The sequence below is a fragment of the Hypanus sabinus genome (genome assembly GCF_030144855.1).
Source record: "Hypanus sabinus isolate sHypSab1 chromosome X2 unlocalized genomic scaffold, sHypSab1.hap1 SUPER_X2_unloc_9, whole genome shotgun sequence".
In the NCBI taxonomy this organism is placed as follows: Eukaryota; Metazoa; Chordata; class Chondrichthyes; order Myliobatiformes; family Dasyatidae; genus Hypanus; species Hypanus sabinus.
This window is the reverse complement of record NW_026779009.1, coordinates 414,457-440,414: the sequence shown is the minus strand read 5'-3', so window position 1 is coordinate 440,414 and position 25,958 is coordinate 414,457. Positions and strand designations below refer to the sequence as shown.

General features: G+C 43.7%; 2 protein-coding genes across 5 annotated transcripts in view; one reads left to right on the top strand and one right to left on the bottom strand.

Annotated features, from left to right (window-relative positions):
• LOC132385993 (E3 ubiquitin-protein ligase TRIM39-like) overlaps nt 1–25,958 on the top strand; it is a 196,369-nt gene that overhangs the window by 81,688 nt on the left and 88,723 nt on the right. The window lies entirely within an intron of this gene.
• Nucleotides 7,315–11,645, bottom strand: LOC132385995 (uncharacterized). 4 transcript variants are annotated; one of them, XR_009509385.1, is made up of 5 exons: nt 11,286–11,645; nt 10,723–10,817; nt 10,079–10,312; nt 8,250–8,272; nt 7,315–8,163 (listed from the first exon to the last, which is right to left on the bottom strand). XR_009509385.1 is itself a non-coding variant. In XM_059958234.1 (5 exons), exons 2-5 carry the CDS (start codon nt 10,543–10,545, stop codon nt 8,132–8,134), a joined length of 345 nt encoding a protein of 114 aa, XP_059814217.1. In that variant the 5' UTR covers nt 10,546–10,662; nt 11,286–11,645; the 3' UTR covers nt 7,315–8,131. The 4 variants fall into 4 exon arrangements, 3 of the variants coding, with proteins under 3 accessions (XP_059814217.1, XP_059814215.1, XP_059814216.1); XM_059958234.1 differs by lacking the exon at nt 10,723–10,817 and adding an exon at nt 10,507–10,662 and having other exon boundaries at nt 7,315–8,180; XM_059958232.1 differs by lacking the exon at nt 10,723–10,817 and adding an exon at nt 10,507–10,662.

Here is a 25,958-nt window from a genome sequence, read left to right as displayed (position 1 = left end):
CTCTGCTGCCACCCACTCCGCTGCCCGCTGTATAGGGTGGTCATCTTTTTAAACTCTCCGCGCTGTCCTGCGCAGTCTCGCCGTTCTTGTATGCGAAGTTTTTTAAAAAAACTGCATTCCTTCAGAATTTAGCTCCCACGCCGCCCTTCTTGTCCCAATCTAAAAAACACCTTCAGTCCTGTATTCATCAGCCTATTCCACACTGTCCACATGAAATTCAGCAAGGCCTTTGATGTCGATGATGGACCACACTTGGAGCATTGTCTGCATTTCCGGTTCCCGAATATGGGGAGGATGTCATTACACTGGACACTTCAGGAGGATGTTACCAGGACTGGGGGCTTGGGTTAAAAGCAGAGAGTGGATAAGCTTGGGCTATTCAGCTGTAGTGTAGGATGTTCAGGAATGACCCCTTATTGAGGTAAATAATTCATAAGGAGCTTAAATAAAGTTTCTTTTTCCAAGAAATGAGAGTACAGAACCAGATGCCTCAGATTGAAAGTGAGACGGGAAATTTTTCTGAGTGGTCTATCGGGTAACATTCTCACAGAGAGGGATGTTGGTAAATGGAATTTGCCCTCAAACGCTGAAGAAACAGGTAAAGATAAAATATTTTAAAATAAATTTTGGCAGGTACACAGATGGAAAATGGTTAGAGGGATGGGGGGGGGGGCAAACACACACAAATGGGCCATGCTCAAGAAGACATCTTAGTCTTGCAGATTGATGAAGTGGGCCGTGAGTTCAACATCAATCAAACCCTCCCAGATCATCCTCCTGAGGAATCTCACCCCGGAGTCTGTCTGTGAAGTGTTGATATGACGTCACGTCAGACGGCAGCTCAGTGCCACAGAACAGACAGACTGGGTAAGGACGGCAGATTTCAATCCTAAATGGGAATTTGTGCCTATTTCTGTGGCAGTGTGTCACACTCTGATAGTGTATCCGTGTGTGTGTGTGTGTTGATTGTGGTAAATATCCGTGTGGTGTGTATACACATTGAAGGAGAGTGTGCACATTGAGGAATTTGTATGTTACAGTGTGTGATAACATGTCTGGTGTGTGTTGACAATGTGTCACACGTGATTGAGTTGCTTAATGAATAAATGACTGTCTCTGAAGAGATTAGTTTCCAGGTTACTGAGGGAAATAACAACGTACATTGCTGAGGCTCTGACTACAATCTGCCAATCCTTCCTGTGGATGTGTGTGAGGGAGCTTTGCCAGGCCGGTTATGTTTTGTGTGCTTCTCCTTCTCAAATTTCACAGTGAAGTCAATCATGTTACGATCACTGCCTCCTAACGGTTCCTTCACCTCAATCTCTCTAATCACCTCTGAGTCATTACACAATATCCAATCCAGTATCTCTGATCCTCTAGTAGGCTCAACAACAAGTTGTTCTGAAAAAGCATCTCGTATACATTCTACAAATTCTCTGTCTTGAGATCCAGTGTCGACCTGATTTTCCCAATCCACTCGCATGTTAAAATCCCCACAATTATCATAACACTGCCCTACTGGCAAGCCGTTTCTATTTCCTGTTGTAATTTGTAGTCCACATCACTGCAGCTGTTAGGAGGCCTGTAGATAACTGCCATCAGGGTCCTTTCACCCCTGCGATTTCTTAGCTCAACCCATAAAGATTCTGCACCTTCCGATCCTATGTCACCTCTTTCTAATGATTTAATATCATTTCATACCAATAAAGCCACGCCACCCCCTCTGCCTACCTGCCTATCCTTCCGATACACCGTGTATCCTTGGACGTTCAGCTCTCACAGACATGCATCCTTTAGCCACGTCTCAGTGATGGCCACAAAATTATACCTGCCAATCTGTAGCTGTACGACAAGATCATCCACCTTATACCTTATGCTGTGTGTATTTAAGTATAACACCTTAAGTCCAGTATTTGGTAATTTTTGCTTTGATTGCACTGCAACTCATCCCAGTGGCTGCAAATTTGCCCCATCACCTGCCTGTCCTTCCTGACATCTTTACTGCTCACTATCTTAGATTTATAGATTCCCTCTCCTCCACTCTATCATTCCGGTTTACCATCCCCCTGCCAAATTAGTTTAAACCCTCCCTAACAGCTCTATTAAACATTCCTGCGATGATATTGATCCCCTTCGGGTTCAGGTGTAACCCATCCTTTTTGAATAAGTAGTACGTCCCCCAGAAGAGATCCCAATGATCCAAGAATCTGAAGCCCTGCCCCCTGCACCAGTCTCTCAGCCACGCATTCATCAGCCTGATCCTACTATTCTTGCCCTCGCTAGCACGTGGCACGGGTAGCAATCCTGAGATTACTACCCTGGAGGTCCTGCTTCTCAGCTTCATTCCTAACTCCCGGAAATCTCTCTTCAGGACCTCCTCCCTTTTCCTCTCTATGTCATTGGTACCAACATGTACCAAGACAGCTGGCTGCTCGCCCTCTCCCTTCAGGATATTCTGGACCCGATCCAAGACATCCTGTACCCTGGCACCTGGGAGGCAGCACACCATGTGGGTATCTCTGCCAGGCGCACAGAATCTCCTGTCTGTTCCACTGACTATGGAATCCCCTATGACTACCGTATTCCTCTTCTCCCTCCTTCCCTCCTGCACAACAGCGCCAGGCTCAGTGCCAGAGACCCGGTCACCGTAGCCGTCCCGTCAGGTCATCCCCCTCAACAGCGTCCAAAACGATATACTTGTTGCTGAGGGGGACAGCCACAGGGGTGCTCTCCACTATCTGGGCATTTCCCTTCCCTCTCCTGACAGTCACCCAGTTTTCTGACCCCTGTAGCCTAGGGATGACTACCTCCCTGTAGCTCCTGTCTATCATCTCTTCATTTTCTCTAATAAGCAGTAGGTCATCAAGCTGCAGCTCCAGATCCCGAACACGGTCTCCGAGGAGCTGAATCTCGGTTCACCTGGTGTATTTGTGGCTATCAGGGAGGCTGGAGGTCTCCCAGTATTCCCACATCTGACACCCTGAACAAAGCACAGACCCTGCAGAAATGCTACCTAATTCTACAGGAATGAAACAAAGAAAGATAGGTCTACTCCCCCACTTACTTCTCCAAGCACACAAACTTTTTAAACTGTTAGCTAATGTGCCCTGCTGTTCCCCCGTCCGACGGGCCGATTTACCAAGGGGAGCAAAAGAGTTGGTGCTTCGCTCTCGGCTCTTCCCGTTACCGCCTAAGCCCGTTGAGCCAAAGCCCTACAGTCTGCTGCCACCCACTCCGCTGCCCGCTGTATAGGGTGGTCATCTTTTTAAACTCTACGCGCTGTCCTGCGCAATCTCGCCGTTCTTGTTTGCGAAGTTTTAAAAAAAAACTGCATTCCTTCAGAATTTAGTTCCCACGCCGCCCTTCTTGTCCCAATCTAAAAAAACACCTTCAGTCCTGTATTCATCAGCCTATTCCACACTGTCCACATGAAATTCAGCAAGGCCTTTGATGTCGATGTCAGACCACACTTGGAGCATTGTCTGCATTTCCGGTTCCCGAATATGGGGAGGATGTCATTACACTGGACAGGAGGCTTCAGGAGGATGTTACCAGGACTGGGGGCTTGAGTTAAAAGCAGAGAGTGGATAAGCCTGGGCTATTCAGCTGTAGTGTAGGATGTTCAGGTGTGACCCCTTAACAAGGTAAATAATTCATAAGGAGCTTAAATAAAGTTTCTTTTTCTAAGAAATGGGAGGACAGAACCAGAGGCCTCGGACTGAAAATGAGACGGGAAATTTTTCTGAGTGGTCTATCGGGTAACATTCTCATAAAGAGGGAGGTTGGTAAATGGAATTTGCCCTCAGACGCTGTGGAGACAGGTAAAAATAAAATATTTTAAAATAAATTTGGGCAGGTACACAGATGGGAAATGGTTAGAGGGATGGGGGGGGGGCAAACACACACAAATGGGCCATGCTCAAGAAGACATCTTAGTCTTGCAGATTGATGAAGTGGGCCGTGAGTTCAACATCCATCAAACCCTCTCAGATCATCCTCCTGAGGAATCTCACCCCGGAGTCTGTCTGTGAAGTGTTGATGTGACGTCACGTCAGAGGGCAGCTCAGTGACACAGAACAGACAGACTGGGTAAGGACGGCAGATTTCAATCCTAAGTGGGAATTTGTGTCTATTTCTGTGGCTGTGTGTCACACTCTGATAGTATATCGTGTGTGTGTGTGTGTGTATACACATTGAAGGATAGTGTGCACATTGAGGAATTTGTATGCTACAGTGTGTCATCACATGTCTGGTGTGTGTTGACAATGTGTCACACGTGTTTGAGTTGTTTAAATGAATAAATGACTGTCTCTGAAGAGACTGGTTTCCAGGTTACTGAGGGAAATAACAACGTACATTGCTGAGGCTCTGACTACAATCTGCCAGTCCTTCCTGTGGGTGTGTGTGAGGGAGCTTTGCCAGGCCGGTTATGCTGTGTGTGCTTCTCCCGAGATGAAATCTTGACCCATGTCAATGCTTGTTGGTGAGTCCGAGCTCATTCTCACAATGCTTCAATGTAGTGGTCTGATCACCATAAGACATAGGAGCAGAATTAGGCCATTTTCCTATCGAGTCTGCTCCGCCATTCAATAATTGCTGATCCTTTTTTCCCTCCTCAGCCCCACTACCTGGTCTTCTCCCCGTAACCTTTGATGCTGTGTCCAATCTAGAACCTATCAAGCTCTGCCTTAAATACACCCAAAAGGTTCCACAAATTCACCAGCTGCTGGCACAAATTTCTCCACATGTTTTAAATAGATTCCCTCTCTGTCTTGAGGCTGTGCCCTCTTGTCCTAAACTCCACCACCATGGGAAACATCCTTTCCACATCTACTCTGTCTAGGACTTTCAACATTCGAAAGGTTTCTAGGACTTTCAACATTTGAAAGGTTTCAATGAGATTCCCCCTCATCTTTCTAAATTCCAGCGAGTACAGACACAGAGCTATCAAACGTTCCTCGTATGATAACCCTTTCATTCCTGGAATCATCCTTATGAAATGAACCTTCTGCAATGCCAGCACATCTTTTCTTAGACGAGGAGCCCAAAATTGTTCACAATACTCAAGGTGAGTCTTCACCAGTGCCTTATAAATCCTCAGCATCACATCCCTGCTCTTGAAATGAATGCTATTTAAACCGATTGAATTCAATGCTAACATTGGATTTGCCTTCCTCACCACTGACTCTACCTGCAAGTTACCATTTAGGATGTTCTGCAGAATGACTGCTAAGTCCAATTTCGTCTCAGATTTTTTTGATTTTCTCCCCATTTGAAAAAAAAATCTGCACATTATTTCTACGACCAAAGTGCAGGACCATGTATTGTCCAACATTGTATATAATTTGCCAATTTCTTTCCCATTCTCCTCATCCAAGTCCTTGTCAGGCCTAACTGTTTCCTCAACACTATCGGCCCCACTGCCAATCTTCGTATCATCTGCAAAACCTGGAAACAAAGCCATCTACTCTAGGACAAGAGGGTATGACTTCAGGATTGAAGGACGTCCTTTTAGAACTGAGATGCAGAGAAATTACTTTAGTCAGTGTCTGTGGAGAATCTGTGGAATTTGTTGCGACATGTGGCTGTGGAGGCCAAGGCATATTTAAGGCAGAGATGTACCGGTTCTCATTTAGCCAGGGCATCAAATGGTATGGGGTGAAAGCAGGGGAGTGGGGATGTCCGGAAGAATTGGGTCTTCCCATGACTGAATATTGGAGCAAACTCAATGGGCCGAATGGCCTTTTTCTGCTCCTCTATCTTATTGTCTATTCCATCAGCTAAATCTTGATATACAGCATAAAATGAAGGTGTCCTAACATCTGTGTCCCTGTGGAACACGACTCACTGGCAGCCAACCAGGAAAGGTTCTGTTTACTCTCCTTCGCTGTTTCCTACCAATCAGCCAATGTTCTGACCATGCCTGTAACTTTTCTGTAATACCATGGCCTCTTAACCTGGATACCACCTTCATGCGTGGCACTTTGTCAAAGGCCTTCTGAGATTCCAAATATACAACATCCACTGCATCCCCTTTATCGATCCTGCTTGTAATCTCCTCAAAGAATCCCAACAGGTTTGTCAGGCAGGATATTCCCTTAACGAAGCCATGCTGACTTGTCCTATCTTGTCCAGTGTCACCAAGTATTCCATAGCCTCACACTTAACAACTGACTCCAATTTCTTCCCAACCACAGAGGTGAGGCAAACTGGTCAATAATTTCCTTTCTGCTGCCTTCCTCCTTACTTAAAGAGTCAAGTGACATTTGCCATTTTCCAGTCCTCTGGCACCATGCCAGGGTCCAATGATTTTGAAAGATCATTTGGAATGCCTCCATAATTTCTACTGCGACCTCTTTCAGAACACTGGGGTGCAGTTCATCTGGTCTGGGTGACTTATGTATCTTTAGGGCTTTCAGCTTTTTGAGCAGCTTCTCCCTTGTAACAGTAACTGCACTCACTACTCTTCCCTCACACTCTTCAACACCGGGCACAGTGCTGGTGTCTTCCACGGTGAATACTGGTGCAAAATATTTGGCTTATCTGCCATCTCTTTATCCTCTGTTATTATGCATCCAGCCTCATTTTCTAGCTGTCCTATATCCACTCTCATCTCTGTTTTATTTTTTTACAATACTTGAAAAATAATTTGATATTGTTTGCTATCTTGTTTTCCAAAGATAGGTGTGTAAAAAGGGCCAGAAGGATCATTGGATACCAGAGTCACCCCAACCACAAACTGTACCAGTTGCTACCATCCGGGATACGGTACCACAGCATAAAAGCCGGGAGCAACAGGCTCCGGGACAGCTTCTTCAACCAGGCCAGTTCAATTCAAATCAATTTCTTGTTTATTTTTTCCCACCCAATCATCCTTTTAGTTCCCCTCTGTAGATATTTAAAAGCTTCCCAATCCTCTCCCTTCCGAATAATTTTTGTTTAGTTGTATGCCCTCTCCTTTGCCTTTACATTAACTTTTCTTCCCTTGTCAGCCATGGTTGTACTATTTCGCCATTTGAGTATTTATTTATTTTTGGAGTACATCTATCCTCATTTTCCCAGAAACTGACACCATTTCTGCTCTGCTCTCATCCCTGGCAGCATCTCCTTCCAATTTGCTTTGGCCAACTCCTCTCTCAGACCACTGTAATTTCTTTTACTCCTCTGAAATACTACAATGTCAGGCTTTACTGTCTCCTTATCAGATTTCATGTTGAACTCGGTCATGTTGTGAGCTCTGCCTCCTAAGGTTTCTTTTAACTACTCCCCTCTGGTTCAATACATAACACCCAATCCAGTAGAGCTGTTCCCCGAGTAGGCTCAACGACAAACTGCTCTAGAAAGCCATCACATTGCATTCAACAAACTCACTCTCTTGAGATCCTTTACCAACCTGATTTTCCCAATTGACCTGCATGTTGAAATCTCCCGTGATTATCATAACATTGTCCTTTTCATCAGCCTTTTCTATTTCCAGTTGTAATCTGTGGGCCTCAACCCACTGACTGTTGGGAGGCCTGTATATGACTGGTGTCTGTGTCATTTTTACTTTTGCAATTCCTTACCTCAACCCACAAGATTCAACATCTTCCAATCCTATGTCACATCTTGCTACTGATTTACCAGCAGAGCCACACCACCCCCTCACCCGACCTTCCTATACCACCAATACATTGTGTAACCTTGGACATTCAGATCCCAACTACAACCATGATTCCGCGATGGCCACAACAACATCACAACACCAGTTCCTCTGGTTGGATCCAAACTTATGCACTGGTGTGTTAGTGCATTCGCCTGGGATTGGAACACAGTGGTTCATCCGCCAGTCCCATGTATTGGTTGTATTGTGACCCTGTGCTGGTGTGTCCAGGGGTCTGACATCTCCAGCTGACCATGTGACAGTGATGCCTCCCAGTCAGTGGGGTTGATGTGGAATAAACTTCAGTTCCCCTGCACCCCAGTATTACAGACAATCTTTGCCTCAAATTGGAACTAAATTGATCTTCATAAACAAGGAGAAATGAATCTTTGTAAGTTTTACCTCGATTAATAGCATCAAGCGTTTCTCTCAGCACTGTGTTCAACAAATAGATGTGATCGAATTTTTCAACCGGTAGGGTCTCATCTGTCACTGACAATTCCTGGACATTGTCATTAATCCTGTAAATATTAAACTGCTGGTTATAAATTGCTATTCTGAACTATTTTCAAATCCATTCAGGGTTTCAATAAAGAGCCTGTCCTACCTTCTGTTCCGACGAGCTTCTTCCTGAAATAAATAAAACACAAATCTGATTAGACTTGCACTTACTGTCCACATCCTGAACTTCATCCAAATCATTACAAGGTGTTGAAAATTCCAACTCCCACAGTCACTCACACACACGGACAATACAGAACCATGGGGTAAATTACAGGGAAAGTTTCTGAATGTGAAACCATTACTGAGAGGAAGAAACTTACAGGGAAGACAGGACAGGCTGTGCATTATCATCTGGATATGACGTCAGTGTGATAGGATGGAGGAATTTAAGATCAGTGATCTATGTGATTATGTGCGGGTGGAGGAAGTATCTCTATTTATGGGGAGACTCGTGGGGAGATGAAATTCCAGATGGATTTTAACAAATTCCACAAGAAATTTAGTGAGGAGGATGTGAAACTTGCTGCCACAGGAGTGGATGAAATGGAACAGCAGAGTGACTGTAATGGGGAGGCTGGATAAACACGTGAGGGACCAGGGAGTTCGGGGCACTGTTGCTGGGTGCGGTGAGTAGGTGGCAGGAGGATTGTGAAGCAGGGATACTGATAGAAGATTGACCTAATGGCCTGTTTATGATAGAGAATGGGATATAATCCCATGCAAAATATATCCAAAAAATAAAGAGACATTGAAAGTTTCCATAATCTGATGGAAACCGGATATGGAGGATAAGTCTAATGTGTGGGTCAAATTCTTTGTTCTCACTGATTGACAGAGAGACCCTCACACCAACTGCAACAGGCACACTCACAGCCTGTGACTGGAACCGGGTGTTAATGGGAGTTTCAGAGGATATTTAATGCGGTAAATAAGGAAACAGTCAGCAGCTCTGTGTTATGATCGGAGTAAATAATTTCAGAGAGATTTGCATTTTGTCCTGGGGTGTACAGAAGTTGTGGAAGCCCAGTTTTAGGACAATAGACAATAGACAATAGGTGCAGCAGTAGGCCATTCGGCCCTTCTAGCCAGCACAGCCATTCACTGTGATCATGGCTGATCATACACAATCAGTACCCCGTTCCTGCCCTCTCCCCAAATCCCTTGACCCCGCTATCTATAAGAGCTCTATCTAACTCTCTCTTGAATGCATCCAGAAACTTGGCCTCCACTGCCTTCTGGGGCAGAGCATTCCACATATCCACCACTCTCTGGGTGAAAAATTTTTCCGCATCACTGTTCTAAATGGGCTACCCCTTATTCTTAAACTGTGGCCTCTAGTTCTGTACTCACCCATCAGCGGGAACATGCTTCCTGCCTCCAGCGTGTCCCATCCCTTAATAATCTTATTATTATGGGACAACAACAACCCTGAATAGATGCAACAATTGTCTGGTGAGAAACAGTTTACTGCCATTTGTAAATGCTGTGTGTAGGAGCAATGCGTCTGTTTTCTGTCTGCATTGTATTCTGTGTTACGTGTTTATTATGGTAACTCGTCACGTGAGTGGGGACGTGGTAAAAGCGAAGGGAAAAGGTTACGTATCTGTACTTTGTTCTGGGCAGTTTTGAGCTGGGGACGGGCGGATGTCATTCTGTACTTGACCGCTGTGTGGCAGCTTACTTTACAATGAATTACCCTGAAGTTTCATCGCTTCAAGGTTGTATTTGGCGAATGAAGGACTGAAAGCGTATCTTCGACATTTTGAAATGTCATTATTAGAGTGATGGGAGGGCGCGTCATGCAAGTATAACAACTTGTGTGAGGTTGCCAGCAGCGGCAATTGATTTGTTAGAATTGGCCTCGGTGCTGTGTTTATTTCACTGTTCATTTCGTGCCCTTTGACAGAAACAAATTGAAATATAATCCCTCACCTTGAGAAATATCACACCATCTTTCTGATCCATCTGTTCCTTTAACTTAGTGATTTCCTCCTGAATACTCCTTATATTCTCTTGAAGTGCTAGAAGATTTTTCTCCATTGGGTTGAGAATCCTCTTCTCTTCTTCCCTGAGATCCCTGAGTAAGCTCTGCTCTTTCTCAGTGATAATCTGGCGCAGTTCAGCAAACTGGGATGTGATGTGGGACTGAACACTGTGTGACTGTTCCTGTCGAAGGAAAGGTGAAGATTAATATACTGCATTGCTGTGCTCTGTTTCCTTTTGTCGTTCAGTTCGGTCTATTGGAGTCCATGCTACTTCTGAGTGCATTCCCGTCAACACCATTTCCTCACGTTTTCCTGAAACCTACTCTCACATATTGAACCATAAACTCTCATCTGATTCACACACACCTTCCCCACCTTTTCAGGGTTAACGGTAATTAGCCATTCATCCAGCATGTCCCTGGGATGTGTCGGAGTCTCTCGTGGTCACAGGGAGAGCCTGCAAACTCCACACAGACAGCAGCAGAGGTCAGGATCGAACCCAGGTCACTGGAGCTGCGATACTCGGCTATTCTGCATTAAATGGAGCAAAACTCGACAGTAATATCAGAAATTCCGCTCAGGAAGCCTCACCCAACTCCGGAAATCTTCTCTTTCTGTTGCTGCTCCTTTTCCTGGAAGTCTGATTTCTTTTTTGTGAGAGAGTCTAAGGAAGATTTTAGCTGATCCTGGAAGTCAGAGAGTGAAAGAAATAGAAACAAAGATGCATCAAAAGAAACAGGTGATCAAACCCGATTATCACACAAAATGACGGGGGAACTGTCAGGCAGCATCTATTCAGGGGAAATAAACAGTCGGTGTTCCGGGATGAGACCCTTCTTTGGGACTGGGAAGGAATGGGAGAGAAGCCAGAATAAAAAGGTTGGGGATGAGAACCAGCTGACAGGTGACGGGTGAGACAACGTGATGGGGAACGTGGGGGAGGGTGATGAAGTGAGAAGCTGAGAGGGGACAGGTGGAAGAGGTAAAGGGCTGGAGAAGAAGGAATCTAATTCGAGAGGACAATAGACCGTGGAAGAAACGGGAGGAACTAGGCTGTTTGCGGCCCTGAATGGCGACGAAGGAGGAGGTTAGGAGTCAGGTGTAGCAAAGGACAAAGGAAATGTGTTAAGTGTTAAATTAACGTTAGTTTTTACCTGATAGTTTTTAACAGCCTCTTTAATCAGCACAAATCGATGCTCTCTGTGTTCCTGCGCAGCTGCACAGATCACACAGATCAGTGTCTTGTCCGTTTCACAAAACAGCTTCAGTTCTTCCTCATGTTCCTCGCAGTGAAGTTTACTTTCCTTCCCTTTCGGATTAAGGTTTAGATTTCGAGCTTTTTCAGCCAGATTTGCTAAGGCCCGATTCACCCTGAGGGTGCGGTCAGTAAACTCCTCTCTACATTCCGGGCAGGAGTTTCTCTCCTCCCTTTCCCAATACTGTGTGATACAAGAGCGACAGAAGTTGTGTCCACACACCAGTATAACCGGATCGGTGAAGAAATCCAGGCAGACGGGACAAATTGCCTCCTCGCTCAAACTCTCGGCCGGTCCTTTCGAAGCCATGTTAACTCCCGACACTTCCTGATTCAGAATGCTTTCACTTTCGGGGAGCTACTGATCCCCTGCAGTACCGCGATTGACCACTACGCGCGCTGCAGACTCGGGAATCACACAACACACACACAATGCTGGTGGAACACAGCAGGCCAGGCAGCATCAGTAGGGAGAAGCACTGTCGACGTTTCGGGCCGAGACCCTTCGTCAGGACAGCTGGTGTGGTACACTGCGTCGAGTGCTCCCGGTGTGGCCTTTTATATATTGGTGAGACCCGACGCAGACTGGGAGACCGTTTCGCTGAACACCTACGCTCTGTCCGCCAGAGAAAGCTGGATTTCCCAGTGGCCACACATTTTAATTCAACGTCCCATTCCCATTCTGATATGTCTATCCATGGACTCCTCTACTGTCAAGATGAAGCCACATTCAGGTTGGAGGAACAACACCTGGGTAGCCTCCAACCTGATGGCATGAACATTGACTTCTGTCACTTCCGTTAATGCCCCTCCTTCCCTTCTTACCCCATCCCTGACATATTTAGTTGTTCGTCTTTTTTTTCTCTCTCTCCCTCTCACCATCACTGCCTGTTCTCCATCTCTTTCCGGTGCTCCCTTCCCCTTTCTTTCTGCCTAGGCCTCCCGTCCCATGATCCTTTCGCTTCCCCAGCTCTGTATCCCTGTGGCCAATCACCTTTCCAGCTCTTAGCTTCATCCCACCCCCTCCGGTCTTTTCCTATCATTTCGCATTTCCGCCTCCCCCTCCTACTTTCAAATCTCTTAATATCTTTCCTTTCGGTTAGTCCTGACGAAATGTCTCGGCCCGAAACGTCGACAGTTCTTCTTCCTACAGATGCTGCCTGGTCTGCTGCGTTCCACCAGCATTTTGTGTGTGTTGCTTGACTTTCAGCATCTGCAGATTTCCTCGTGTTTGCTCAGGGAATCAACGTGGTTTTGCTGGATGTGTTCAGTGGAAATTCTGGCCTTTTCTATGTTGAGTGTGGGATCAAAAACACATTAAACAGACAACAGATACAAAAACGCATCCATGGACTGTCTAAGCCCGGCTACGAGCGGAGGACGGTTGGCCGTATGGCTACCAACCCATTTCTTAAAAACCCAATGTGACAAAAACGTCAGCTGAATCTCCATAGGCCTCATCCATGCGGTCGGAAGGACATTCCCCTGGAAGACGATTGAAGTCCTGAGATGAAAGGAGAAGCCATGTGCCCCCTGGGGTGGTTCACTACTACCATAACTGTGAGGCTTCCTCAGCCAACCCGGCCTCTCCCTGTCCAGTGTAGAGGACCCCTGTAGTTCCAATGGTGTCCCTGTCGTCTGGAATGTGTCAGTAGGCAGCATTCCTGTACGACTGGGCTTTGCAAACTTTTTTTAATGCCAAGGACCAATACCAGTAACCGTGGATCTCAGGTTGGGAACCGCTGCTCTCCAGACATCTCGATGTGATGGCAGGCCAACAAGTTTCGGGCGTCTTTCCCCGAGTTGATGATCTTCCAGCAGCATTCGCTGTCTATTTTCCAGAGCATCCTGGGAACAGCCCAAGGATCAGTGGGCCTTCTGTCACACACAAACACACACATACAACACTCAGACATACAACACTCCCACATTCCTCCCTTTGTGACACCCTACTTGCTCCGTGGCCCCCGGTATGAAGCTCAAACTGTTGCAACACCTGCCCTTTAAATTCATGGCTGAGGCTGTGTTGTGTCTGTTCACTGTTTGAGTTTGATATTAAATGAAGAGCATTGAATGGGAAGGAAGGTTTGAATAGAAGAATAAAGATCTCCTCTGAAGGTATATGGGGTCCTGGTGAGAGCGTACATGGAACACTGTGCACAGGTCTGGTCTCCCTCCCGGAGTCAGCCTGTGGAATGAAGGGAATGAGGAGAAGGTTTCAGAGATTGATTTGGGGGGTGCGGTAGTGTCCTCAGAGAGATTACATTGACTGGGCCTGTCTCAAAATTGGAGAAATAAGAGGTGGTCTGACTGAGACAGACACAGTCTCACAGGGTATTGACAGAGTGGGGCAGGAATGGCGTTTTTCTTCACTGAGTGTTGAATAAGGTCACAGACTCAGAATCCGATGTCGTCTGACAGGTCGCAGATGAGGAGTGCAGCGAATCTTTGGATTTTTTCCCCACAAGGTTTCTAAATTCACAAGGAATATTGAAGGGCGGAGCGAAGATGGGAACATTGCAAGAAAGTGTCCCTGAGGTCAAAGATCAGCCATTATCGGAGTGAAAGGCCGAACTGGCGCAACGGGCCGAAAGGCAACCCCTGCTCCTGTTTCTTATTTCCTAAATCACGAGTTTACCTTTGCGCCTTGTTCTCCCTTGGCCTTCAGCCTGTCGGATTGCACAGGGGAGCGGTGAGAGCTCCGGAGATCCACCAACAGCCGCTGCGGTTATTTCATGCTGTTGTTATTTATCGCTGTTTCTCTGTTTTTGCACAGTTTGTTACCTTAAGCACTCTGGCTGATCTTTCACTGCCTGCTTCTGTTATGGTTACTATTCTATACTTTTTCTAAGTATGTCCGCAGGAAAATGCTTCTCCGGGTGGAACGTAGTGATTTATCTGGACTCTGATAATAAAATTTACTTTGAAATTTGAGTTTCGGGGATTTTCCTTTAATTCTGTGAACAAACTGTGACTGACATCTCCAGCTCCCATCAGCAACCCGTCCTCTCACACACACAGCTAATCAGCGATCTCCGCTGGGAGAGGGATGCTCTCATTGGCTGAGGGGTGGCAGTGGGCGGGACGCTGTTTGGACCGGGACCGAGTGGGCCGGAGACCGGGAGCTGCGCCTCGGGTTTCGGCTGCACCACCGGCGGGTCGTGAATCCTTTCGAAGGCAGAGCTGAAGCGACCGGCGGAGATTCCGTGAGATGTTTCAGCTGCACGGAGGGCGCCCGGCCTTTCCCCGTCGAGGATCGGGGCCTGTTGTCTGGAGTTGTCTCCCAGCCCCGTCCCTTCCTGCTGGGAGACGGGAGCTGCCCCGCAGCGGCTGCCGGTGGATCTCCGGAGCTCTCACCGCTCCCCTGTGCAATCCGAACGGCTGAAAACCAAGGGAGAACAAGGCGCAAAGGTAAACACGTGCTTTAGAAAATTACGAACAGGAGCATGTCTGGCCATTCGGCCCGTTGCGCCTATTCCACCCTTTCCTCAGAGTAGTCCTTTTTAAATCTTTTTATTGAGTTTAAACAAACATAAATGAAACACGAATACAAAGAGCTTGAGAGTACATAATTAATAGGTTAAGGTATAAATACAAATAGATGATAATAACCTCCCAAACTCATAGGTGTTACAAAAAATGGAGAAAATAAATGAAACAAATCCTAACCGACATGGGCCATTGCATTATATCAATTATACACAGTAACGTCAATAACTCCGCACCTCCAACCAAATAATTAAGGATATTAAAAGTAAAGTTTTGGAAAAGTAAATTTAGCTCATATGAAAATGTTGAATAAATGGTCTCCAAATTTCTTGAAAATTAACTGAAGGGTCAAAGACAACACTTCGAATTTTTTTCTAAACTCAAACAAGAAATAGTTTGAGAAAACCACTGAAATATAGTTGGAGGATTAATTTCTTTCCAGTTAAATAGGATAGATCATCTAGCCATTAATGTAACAAATGCAATCATCCGCCGGGCTGAGGGGGGAATAAACGACTATTATCCGCCATTGGTAAACTGAAAGTTGCAGAAATAGGATGCGGTTGCAATTTGATATTCAGAACTGTTGAAATAATACCAAAAACATCTTTCCAATAATTTTCCAAACGGGCAAGACTAGAACATGTGGGTCAATGAAGCAACTTCAGAATGACATCTGTCACTGGTTGGATTAACATAAGAATAAAATCAAGCGAGTTTATCCTTGGACATGTGAGCCCTATGAACATCCTTAAATGGTATCAGGCATGTTTAGCACAAATAGAAGAAAAATTGATTAATTGTAAAATGTTCTCCCACTGCCCTGTGGGTATAAGAAAATGAAGTTCTTTTTCCCATTCCTTCTTAATTTTTTCTCATAGTCCTGGCTGTATTTTCATGATCGTATTATAAATGATGGCTACTAAACCCTTCTGGCAAGGATTCAGAGCCAGATTTTTTTCTGTAATGTCCATTGGACATAATTTCAGAAAAGACTAACATTCAAGAAATTTCTAACTTGCAAGTATCTAAAAAAAAAGAGTTTTAGGCTGGATAGCTGTTCAAAGGACATAAAACTGTTATCCAAAAACTAGATCACGAAAACATGTTATACCTTTTGTTTTCCATAACACAAAGTCTGGGTCCATAAAAGAGGGCTGGAAAAAAAAGTTAGATATCAGAGGGCTTGATAAGATAAACTTATTCAAGCCGAAGAATTTACGAAATTGAAACCATATTCTTAATGTATGTAGATTAGTTATTTGTTTATTTTGTTTAGATAAAGCAAAAGGAGGCAAAAATCCTAAAATAGAAAACAATGAGAAGCCTTGTACAGATTTACACTCCAAATTTACCCATTGTGGGCAAGGTACTACGACCAATTCTCGTGTCCAAAATATTAACTATCGGATGTTAACTGCCCAGTAGTAAAATCTTAGGTTTGGCAAAGCCAAACCACCTTCCTACTTAGTCTTCTGTAAATATTTCTTACTTAATGTAGGATTTTTATTCTGCCACATGTATTAAGATATTTTGCAATCAATAATATCAAAAAAAGTTTTAGGAACAAAAATTGGTAATGCATGGATTAAATATAAAAAATTGGGTAATACTATCATCTTGTTAGTATTAATTCGACCAACCAATGACAGAGATAATGGGGACCACCTGGTAACAAGTTGCTTGATTTGGTCAATTAAAGGTAAAAAAATAACTTTAAATAAACCCTTATGTTTCTTGGTAATTTTAATACCCAAATAAGTAAAATGATCCGTGACAACTTTAAATGGTAAGTGTTTATAAATTGGAACTAGCATATTTAATGAAAATAATTCACTCTTATTAAAATTCAGTTTATAGCCAGAAAAGCTACTAAACTGAGCAAGCAAGGATGAAATAGCAGGAATAGATCTCTCAGGGTCAGATATGTATAGTAGCAAATCATCAGCATATAATAATAACTTATGTATCTTACCCACGGGTAATACCAAAAATATTAGGTGATTCATAAATGGCAACGGCTAAAGTTTCCAAAGCAATGCCAAATAATAGAGGACTTAAAGGGCAGCCTTGCCTCGTACCAGGGGACAACTGATAAAAAGATCTTTGATTATTGGTAAGAACCGAAGCCAAAGGTTTATAATACATTAATATAATCAATGATATAAATTTCAAGCTGAAATTAAAATTCTGCAACGTATTAAATAAATATAATCATTCAATTCTATCGAACGCTTTTTCAGCATCTACGGAAATGACATTCTGGTATTTTAGATGAAGAAGTATAAATTATATTAATTTATTTTCTAATGTTAAAAGATGAATAACAGGTTTTAATAAATCCGGTCTGATCTTCAGAGATAATTTGAGGTAATACATTTTCTCATGTAGTGGCCACAATTTTGGAAAAAATCGTAGAATCCGCAATCAGCAAGGATATTGGCCGATAGGATGCACATTCTCCCACTTTACATAATTACTGGAAGGACATATTTACTACTATTTCCTCAATTTGGAATATAGATTTACAACCTCATTTTATTACTGCAATTTTTGGCATACCAAATGAAGAGGGTAATCAGTTTTCCCCTTCAATCAGACAAATGATTGCTTTTGTAACATTAATGGCCAGAAGGTCTATATTACAAAATTGGAAAGAAGTAAATCCTCCTACCACGTTTCAATGGCTTTCTCAAACTATTTCTTATCTGAGCCTGGAAAAAATTAGAAGCACTATTTTTGACTCATCAATTAAATTTGAAGAAACTTGGAGACCGTTTATTCGACATTTTCATATGAATTAATTTGGCCCTTTCCAGACCTTCTTTCTGCTTATTCACGTTCTGGTATGGAGTTCCGGAGTTTGTTGACACTATCATGTACTTATAAACTGTTATTATTGCCCATGTTAGTTTAGTTTAGAGTTTTATTTTTCTTAATATATACTTTTTTTTCACATATTTTCAAATTTTTTTTCTCTTTTTTAATCGTTATTTTTGTTTTTTTTTCCATATATAATCATATGGACTTGATTGATTAAGGTATTTTCTTCTGTTGATGTTTAATAGGATATTGTTATCTTATTATCAACGTGATTTCAAGTTTATTGTATTCATAATTTACTCATTATTATGTTATGCTTTTTTGTGTATATGTGAAAATCAATAAAAAGATTGAAAAAGAAAGAAAAAGGATGCACATTCAGTGGGGTCTTCAACTTTTTTTAAGAATTGGTGAAATGGAGGCATCATAAAAAGATTGTGGTTATTTACTTACAGTTAACGCATCTTTAAAAATTTTACAAAGCCAAGGAGTGAATGTAGAAGAAAAGGATTTTAAAAATTCAGCAGTATAACAGTCTGGACCAGTGGCTTTAACTGAATTCATTGAAAAAGGGAGTGGGTTCTCTTTTCCAGACCCTGCCCGGGGACGTGCCTCTCCTCAGGGTTATATTTTGAACCTCTCGGACAGGGACAGGGACTGGGTTCCCCTTTCTAGACCCTGCCCGGGGACTTGTGCCACTCCTCAGGGTTATATGTGGAACCTCTCAGGCAGGGACAGGGAGTGGGTTCCCCTTTCTAGACCCTACCCAGGGACTCGTGCCACTCCTCAGGGTTATATATGGAAGCTCTTGGGCAAAGACAGGGAGTGGGTTCCCCTTTCCAGACCCTGCCCAGGAACTTCCGCCACTCCTCAGGGGTATATATGGAACCTTTCTGACACAGACAGGGAGTGGGTTCCCCTTTCCCAGGCAGATGCCTGAAGGTGACCGGGAGCCACCAGAGGGTCTGATGTAATACAAGCCATGTCATGGTGGGTCGCTGAGGTAAGGGAACCCATTTGAATGACAGCCCGACTGCATGCGGATTTTGAGAATTTATCCGATAGATGCAGAAAAAAGGAGAATCCCTTGCGTACTTTATAGCTCGTTTTAAGGATATGTGAGAGTCCAATGCCGGCAAACCCCTGGACAGATCAGTATGTCCAGCTGGCAGTGCAGACTTTTCTAAACTGTCTCAGGCCGAAGCTGTGTCAGACCTGGCCCCGGGTGACATAAATTCTGATGAATAGGGAGCGCAGTTGACTCTTTAAAGGGACTGTGGAAAAGCGAGAGTGTGCACAGGGAACTGGTAGTGAGGAGATGGAGTTCGGGTACTGGCGAAGAACCCAGAACGGGTGTCAGGATCGTGCGGACGGTGCAGATGAAGAGGACACTTGGCTAAGGACAGAAACGGGGTTTGTAGAAAGAGGGGACATTGGGCCAGAGATTGTCGCACTGCATTCACAGACAAGAATAATAAGCGGCAGGAACAGAGCCTGGATGACAGTGATACTCGACAGAGTACCACATTTACTCTCCACAATCGCTTTGGTCCTGGATAGGACAGGCCAGAGGGGACAGATCACAGTGATACTCGACAGAGTACCACATTTACTCTCCACAATCCCTTAGGTCCCGGATAGGGCAGGCCAGAGGGGACGGTGATACAGGCAGCTGTGATCTGGCTCACCACACAGACAGGCTCTTTTCTTACTGCTGCAATCAGGTAGAAGGTACAAGACACTCAGGACTCGCCCCACCAGGGTCAGGAACGGTTACTACACCTCAACCATCGGGCTGTGGAACAACACAGGATAACTGCACTCACTGGTCCATAGAGAGGCTCCCACAACAAATCATCGTACTGGGACTGTATCAAAATGAGTGAAATTGGAGGTGGTTTGACTGAGACAGATCACATTCCTGTCTCAGAATTAGAGAAATACAATCTCACAGGATATTTACAGCGGAAGAGCTGGAATGAAGTTTCCCATAAGGTGTGGAACCAGCGCTCGGATTCTGTGACACCGGTTCCTCAACACAGCCAAAGGAAACATCATTCCTGCCTCTACCCTGTCAATACACTGCGAGACTGTGTCTGTCTCAGTCAGACGGCCTTTTATTTCTCCAATATTGAGAGAGACCCGGTCAGTATAATCTCTCCGAGGACACTACCTCACCTCCTAAATCAATCTGGGAAATCTCTTCATTCCCTTCATCCCACAGGCTGACTCCGGGAGGGAGACCAGACCTGAGCACAGTGTTCTATGTACGCTCTCACCAGGACCCCGAATACCTTCAGAGGAGATCTTTATTCTTGTATTCAACCTTCCTTCCGTTTCAATGTTCTTCATTTAATATCAAACTCAAACAGTGAGCAGACAGAACACAGCCTCAGCCTTGAATTTAAAGGGCAGGTGTTGCAACAGTTTGAGCTTCATACCGGGGGCCACGGAGCAAACAGGGTGTCACAAATGGAGGAATGTGGGAGTGTTGTATGTCTGAGCCCAGCCGTGTGTGTTTGTGTATCAGAATCAGTTTTAATATCAGCGGCGTATGTGGTGAAATTTGTCAGCAGCAGATTGCATTATTTAATAGTAAAACCTACGGATTACAATAAGCATGTATAAAATTATATTTAAAGTGTAGTGCAAAAAGCGAGGGAAAATCCTGAGGAAGTGTTTATCGGCTCATTGTCCATTCAGAAATCTGACAGTGGGGAAGAAGCTGTTCCTCAACCGGGGAGTGTGTCTTCAGGGTCCTGTACATACTCCTTGATAGTAGAAATGAGAAGAGGTCATGTCCTGGGGTCCTTAATGATGGATGTCACCTTTTTGTGGCATCATCTTTTGAATGTGTCCTGGATGCTGTGGAATCCAGTGCCCATGAAGGAGCTGGCTAAGTTTACAACTTTCTGCAGCATTTTCCGATCCTGTGCAGTGGCCTCTCCACACCAGGCAGTGATGCAACCAGTTAGAATGCTCTCCACAGTACATCTGTAGAAATGTGCAAGTGTCTTTAGTGACAGACCGATTCCCCTCAGTCTCCGAATGAAATATAGCCGATGTTGTGCCTTCATTGTAACTACATCAATATGTTGGGCCCAGGATAGTTCCTCAGAGATGTTGACAGGCAGGAAATGGAAACTGCTCACCCTTTTCACTTCTGATCCCTCGATGAGGACTGGTGTTTGTTCCCTCGACTTCCCCTTCCTGAATCCACAATCAATTCCTTTGTCTTCATGATGCTGAGTGCAAGGTTGTTGCTGTGACACCACTCAACTTGCTGATCTATCTCAAACCTGTACTCCTCCTCGTCACCGTCTGAAATTTCAGCAACAATAGTTGTGTCATCAGCAAGTTTATAGATGAGCCTAGACACACAGACGTGAGTGCAGAGAGAGTAGAGCAGTGGGCTGAGCGCGCATCGTTGAGGTGTGCCAGTGTTGATTGTCAGCAAGGAGGAGATGTTATTTCTGAATCACACAGTCTGGGGTCTCAATAGACAATAGACAATTGGTGCAGACGTAGACCATTCGGCCCCTCGAGTCTGCACCGCCATTCTGAGATCATGGCTGATCATTCACTATCAATACCCAGTCCCTGCCTTGTCCCCATATCCCTTGATTCCCCTATCCATCAGATATCTATCTAGCTCCTTCTTGAAAGCTTCCAGAGAATTGGCCTCCACCGTCTTCCGAGGCAGTGCATTCCACACCTCCACAACTCTCTGGGAGAAGAAGCCCTTCCTCAACTCTGTTTTAAATAACTGACCTCTTATTCTCAATCCATGCCCTCTGGTACTGGATTCTCCCAACATCTGGAACATATTTCCTGCCTCAATCCTATCAAATCCTTTAATTATCTTAAATGTTTCAATCAGATCCCCTCTCAATCTCCTCAATTCCAGCGTGTACAAGCCCGCTCTCTCCAATCTCTCTGCGTAAGACAGCCCTGCCATCCCAGGAATCAACCTAGTGAATCAACGCTGCACTTCCTCAATTGCCAGAATGTCCTTCCTTAAACCTGGAGACAAAACTGTACACAATATTCCAGGTGTGGTCTCACCAGGGCCCTGTACAAATGCAAAAGGACATCCTTGCTCTTGTAATAAAGGCCAACATTCCATTTGCCCTCTTCACTGCCTGTTGCACTTGCTCATTCACCTTCATTGACTGATGAACTAGGACTCCTGGTCTCTTTGCATTTCTCCCTTACCTAACTCGACACCGTTCAGACAATACTCTGCCCTCTTGTTCCTGCTTCCAAAGTGGATAACTTCACATTTACTCACATTGAATGACATCTGCCAAGTATCTGTCCACTCACCCAGCCTATCCAAGTCTCCCTGTATTCTCCTAACGTCCTCTTCTCATGTCACACTGCCACGCAGTTTAGTATCGTCTGCAAACTTGCTGATATAGTTTTCAATGCTCTCATCTAAATCGTTGACATAAATCGTAAAGAGCTGTGGTCCCAATACAGAGCCCTGTGGTACCCGACTAGTCACCTCCAGCCAGTCCGAGAAACACCCATTCACTGCTACCCTTTGCTTTCTATCTGCCAACCAGTTTTCTATCCATGTTGAAACCCTGCCCCCAATGCCATGAGCTCTGATTTTACTCACCAATCTCCTATGTGGCACCTTATCGAATGCCTTCTGAAAATCTAGGTACACAATATCCACTGGCTTACCCTCATCTAACATCCCTGTTACACCCTCAAAAAACTCCAACAGATTAGTCAAGCATGATTTGCCCTTGGTAAATCCATGCTGGCTCGGCCTAATCCTATTACTGCCATCAAGATGTGCCACTATTTTGTCCTTAATAATGGACTCAAGCATCTTCCCCACGACTGACGTTAGGCTAACAGGGCGATAGTTCTCCATTTTCTCCTTTCTTCCCTTCTTGAAAAGTGGGATAACATTAACACTCTCCAATCTTCAGGAACTGATCCTGAATCTAAGGAACATTGGAAAATGATTACCAATGCATCTGCAATTTCCTGAGCCACCTCTTTTAGAGCCCTCGGATGCAGACCATCTGGACCAGGGGATTTATTAGCCTTCAGTCCTACCAGTCTACTCATCACAGTTTCTTTCCTAATGTCAATCTATCTCAATTCCTCTGATAACTTATGACCCTGGCCCATCCATACAACTGGGAGATTGCTTGTGTCCTCCCTGATGAAGACAGATCTAAAGTACGCATTAAATTCTGTTGCCATTTCCCTGTTTCCCATAACAATTTCTCCCAATTCATTCTTCAAGGGGCCAACATTGTTCTTAACTATCTTCTTTCTCTTTACATAGCTAAAAAAGCTTTTGCTATCCCCTTTTATATTCCTGGCTAGACTGAGCTCATACCTGATGTTTTCTCTCCGTATTGCTTTTTTAGTTAAGATCTGCTGTTCCTTAAAACTTTCCCAATCATCTGTATTCCCACTCATTTAGCCCTGTCATACTTCTTTTTCTTTAATGCTATACAATCTCTGACTTCCTTTCTCAACCACTGTGGCCCCTTGCACCTCTTTGAATCCTTCCTTCTCTTTGGAATGAACTGCTTTTGCATCTTTTGTATTATCCCCAAGAATATCTGCCACTGCTGATCCACTGTCTTTCCTGCCAGGGCATCCGCCCATTTAACTTTGGCCAGCTCTTCCCTCATGGCTCCGTAGTCTCCTTTATTTACTTGCAACACTGACACCTCTGATCTGCCCTTATCCCTCTCAAATTGTAGATAAAAACTTATCATGTTATGATCACTACTTCCTAATGTCTCCTTTACTTCAAGATCACTTATCAATTCCTGTTCATTACACATCACCAAGTCCAAAATAGCCTCGTTCCTGGTTGGCTCAAGCACAAGCTGTTCCAAAAATACATCCCTCAGACACTCCACAAACTCCACAAAGTCCTCCTGGTGAGGATCCAGTGGCAGAAGGAGGTACAGAGGCCCAAGTTTTGGAGCTTGTTGATTACAATTGAGGGTCTGACTGTGTTGAATGCTGAGCTGTAATCATCAGCCTATCTTGTGTATTGCTATTGTCCGGGTGATCTGATGCTGATTGTGAGCCAGTGAAAATTGTTGACCGATTGTAGCGATTGGCAAATTGCAGTGGATCCCTGCACACAGACAGGAATTGATTGACCATGACCAACCCCTCAAAGCACTTCATCACAGTAGTGAGCGTCACTGGGCGATGGTTGTTGAGGCAGGTCACCCAGGTATTTTTGGGCACTGGTATAATTGTTGACGTTCTGAAACGCGCCCGTGTGTGTGTGTGTGTATGTCTACGTGTGTTTGCATGCTTGAGCAGAGAGACAGAGTACTTGAGGCTTTCCAGTTCGATGCAGGAATATTTCCAGTAATTGGTGTGCCTTGAAAGACGGGTCACAGTGTTGGGCCGACTATTCAGATCAGAACAAAATCATTTACCCAGCAGACTGAGCTCTCAGCCCGCTCTTGTGTTTCAGAGTTATTTACAAATTGAAATGTAAAATTTAAAATGTGCAAAGTAAATTTATTATCAAAGTATAGGCACATCACCATGTATAATCCTGGGATTTGATTATGTTGTAAATTCAGTGAACTCAGGAACCATTATAAAATGAATGAAAGATCGCCCCCAACAGGACAAACAAAATAACCATGTGCAGAAGACAACAAAATTCAAATACAAAAGAAATAAAACCAAAAAATAACCCAGAAATAAACATCAAAGACATGAGATGAAGAGCTGTTGATTGTGTCCATTCGTTGTGGGAATAGCAAAGTTTAGGGATCTGGTCTCAATTTAGAATTTTTTTTGGTTTAGCGTATTTTTCATTATCATCTCCCAATCTCCTTAATTATTTTTTTTAATCCCTTCCATGACTGACAAAGTCTTTAAGGATTGGGATGAACTAGGTATTAAGTGTTTTTGGGACTTGTTTATCTCAGGATCTCTTGCATCATTTGACCAATTGTCAAATCAATTTGCACTCCCAAAATCACATTTTTCCAGATACCTTCAAATTAGAGATTTTCTACGTTTCCAATTAGCTACTTATCCTATAGGTCCTGATAAAAATTTACTGGAAGATCATTTAAATTTAACACCTTTTGTTAATGGTTCTATTACCAGTATCTATAACTTGTTGATTGATTCTAGACAAGACTTTTTAGATAAAATAAAAAAACGCTTGGGAGGATGACCTAAATTGTCAGATTTCTGATGATAGATGGAATAAAATTTTTAAACAGGTTAATAAATCATCTTTCTGTGCTCGTCATTCTCTTCTACAATTTAAAGTGGTTCATAGAGCTTACATTTCTAAACAGAAGCTGTCCAGTTTTTACCCGAATGTTTCCCCACTTTCTAATAAATGCAACTCTGCTGATGCCTCTTTAATTCATATGTTTTGGTTTTGCCTTACAATTGAAAAGATTTGGCGGGAAGTATTTCATACCTTCTCCCAACTTTTTAGGATCCAATTTGACCCAAATCCCCTTACTTCCTTGTTTGGTATTATTGCAAATGAAGACATAACTTTAAATACTCCTAACCTACAGGTTTTAGTTTTTACCTCTCTTTTAGCAAGAAGAGCAATCTTGCTTAAATGGAAGGAGTCAACCCGTCCTACACATCTTCAAAGGCTACGTAATATTATGTCGTATTTAAATTTAGAAAAGATCCGCTGCTCAGTCTTAAATTCGAAACAATCTTTTTATGATATTTTGGGACCTTTCCTAAATAACGTTTCCAATTTATAAAGTTTAACAGTGCACAGACTTTGATGTATATTTTTATCTTCTCTTCTTAAGTGAATATGTTTTTTTTTTCTAATCCATTGTCATCCATCAGCTTTTTTCTTTGGTAGTTGGTAGGGGGTTGACTTTATATATATATATATATAACATTTATTTTATGATTTGATCTGTCTTTAAATTTTTGATTACCGAGTGCTATACCTTTATGTGTTATGCTATAACATCTTGATCAATATTATTACAATATATGAATGTACACGTTATGATGAGATGTATCTATGTGTTGCACTCTGTAAATCTTTTTTTTTCTTCTGAATAAAAATATTGTAAAAAGAAAGCAGGACCTGTTGGTTGAGTGTAATAACTGTTCCTGAACCTGGGGTTGATGCTCCTGAGACTCATGCACCTTCTTCCTGATGGCAGAATTGAGAAGAGAGCATGGCCTGGGTGGTGGGGGTCCTTGATGATGGATGCTGATTTCCTGCAACAGCACTCCACAGAGATGTGCT

What these genes read in the sequence shown, in the direction of transcription:
- LOC132385995 (XM_059958232.1), bottom strand. Translation starts at nt 10,545, where the DNA reads ATGCTGGATGAATGGCTAATTACCGTTAACCCTGAAAAG. An exon ending in ATGGTGTGATATTTCTCAAG is followed by an intron (nt 8,273 to 10,078) that starts GTGAGGGATTAT and finishes TATTTATTTCAG; the next exon opens with GAAGAAGCTCGTCGGAACAG. An exon ending in GAAGCTCGTCGGAACAGAAG is followed by an intron (nt 8,164 to 8,249) that starts GTAGGACAGGCT and finishes TAATATTTACAG; the next exon opens with GATTAATGACAATGTCCAGG.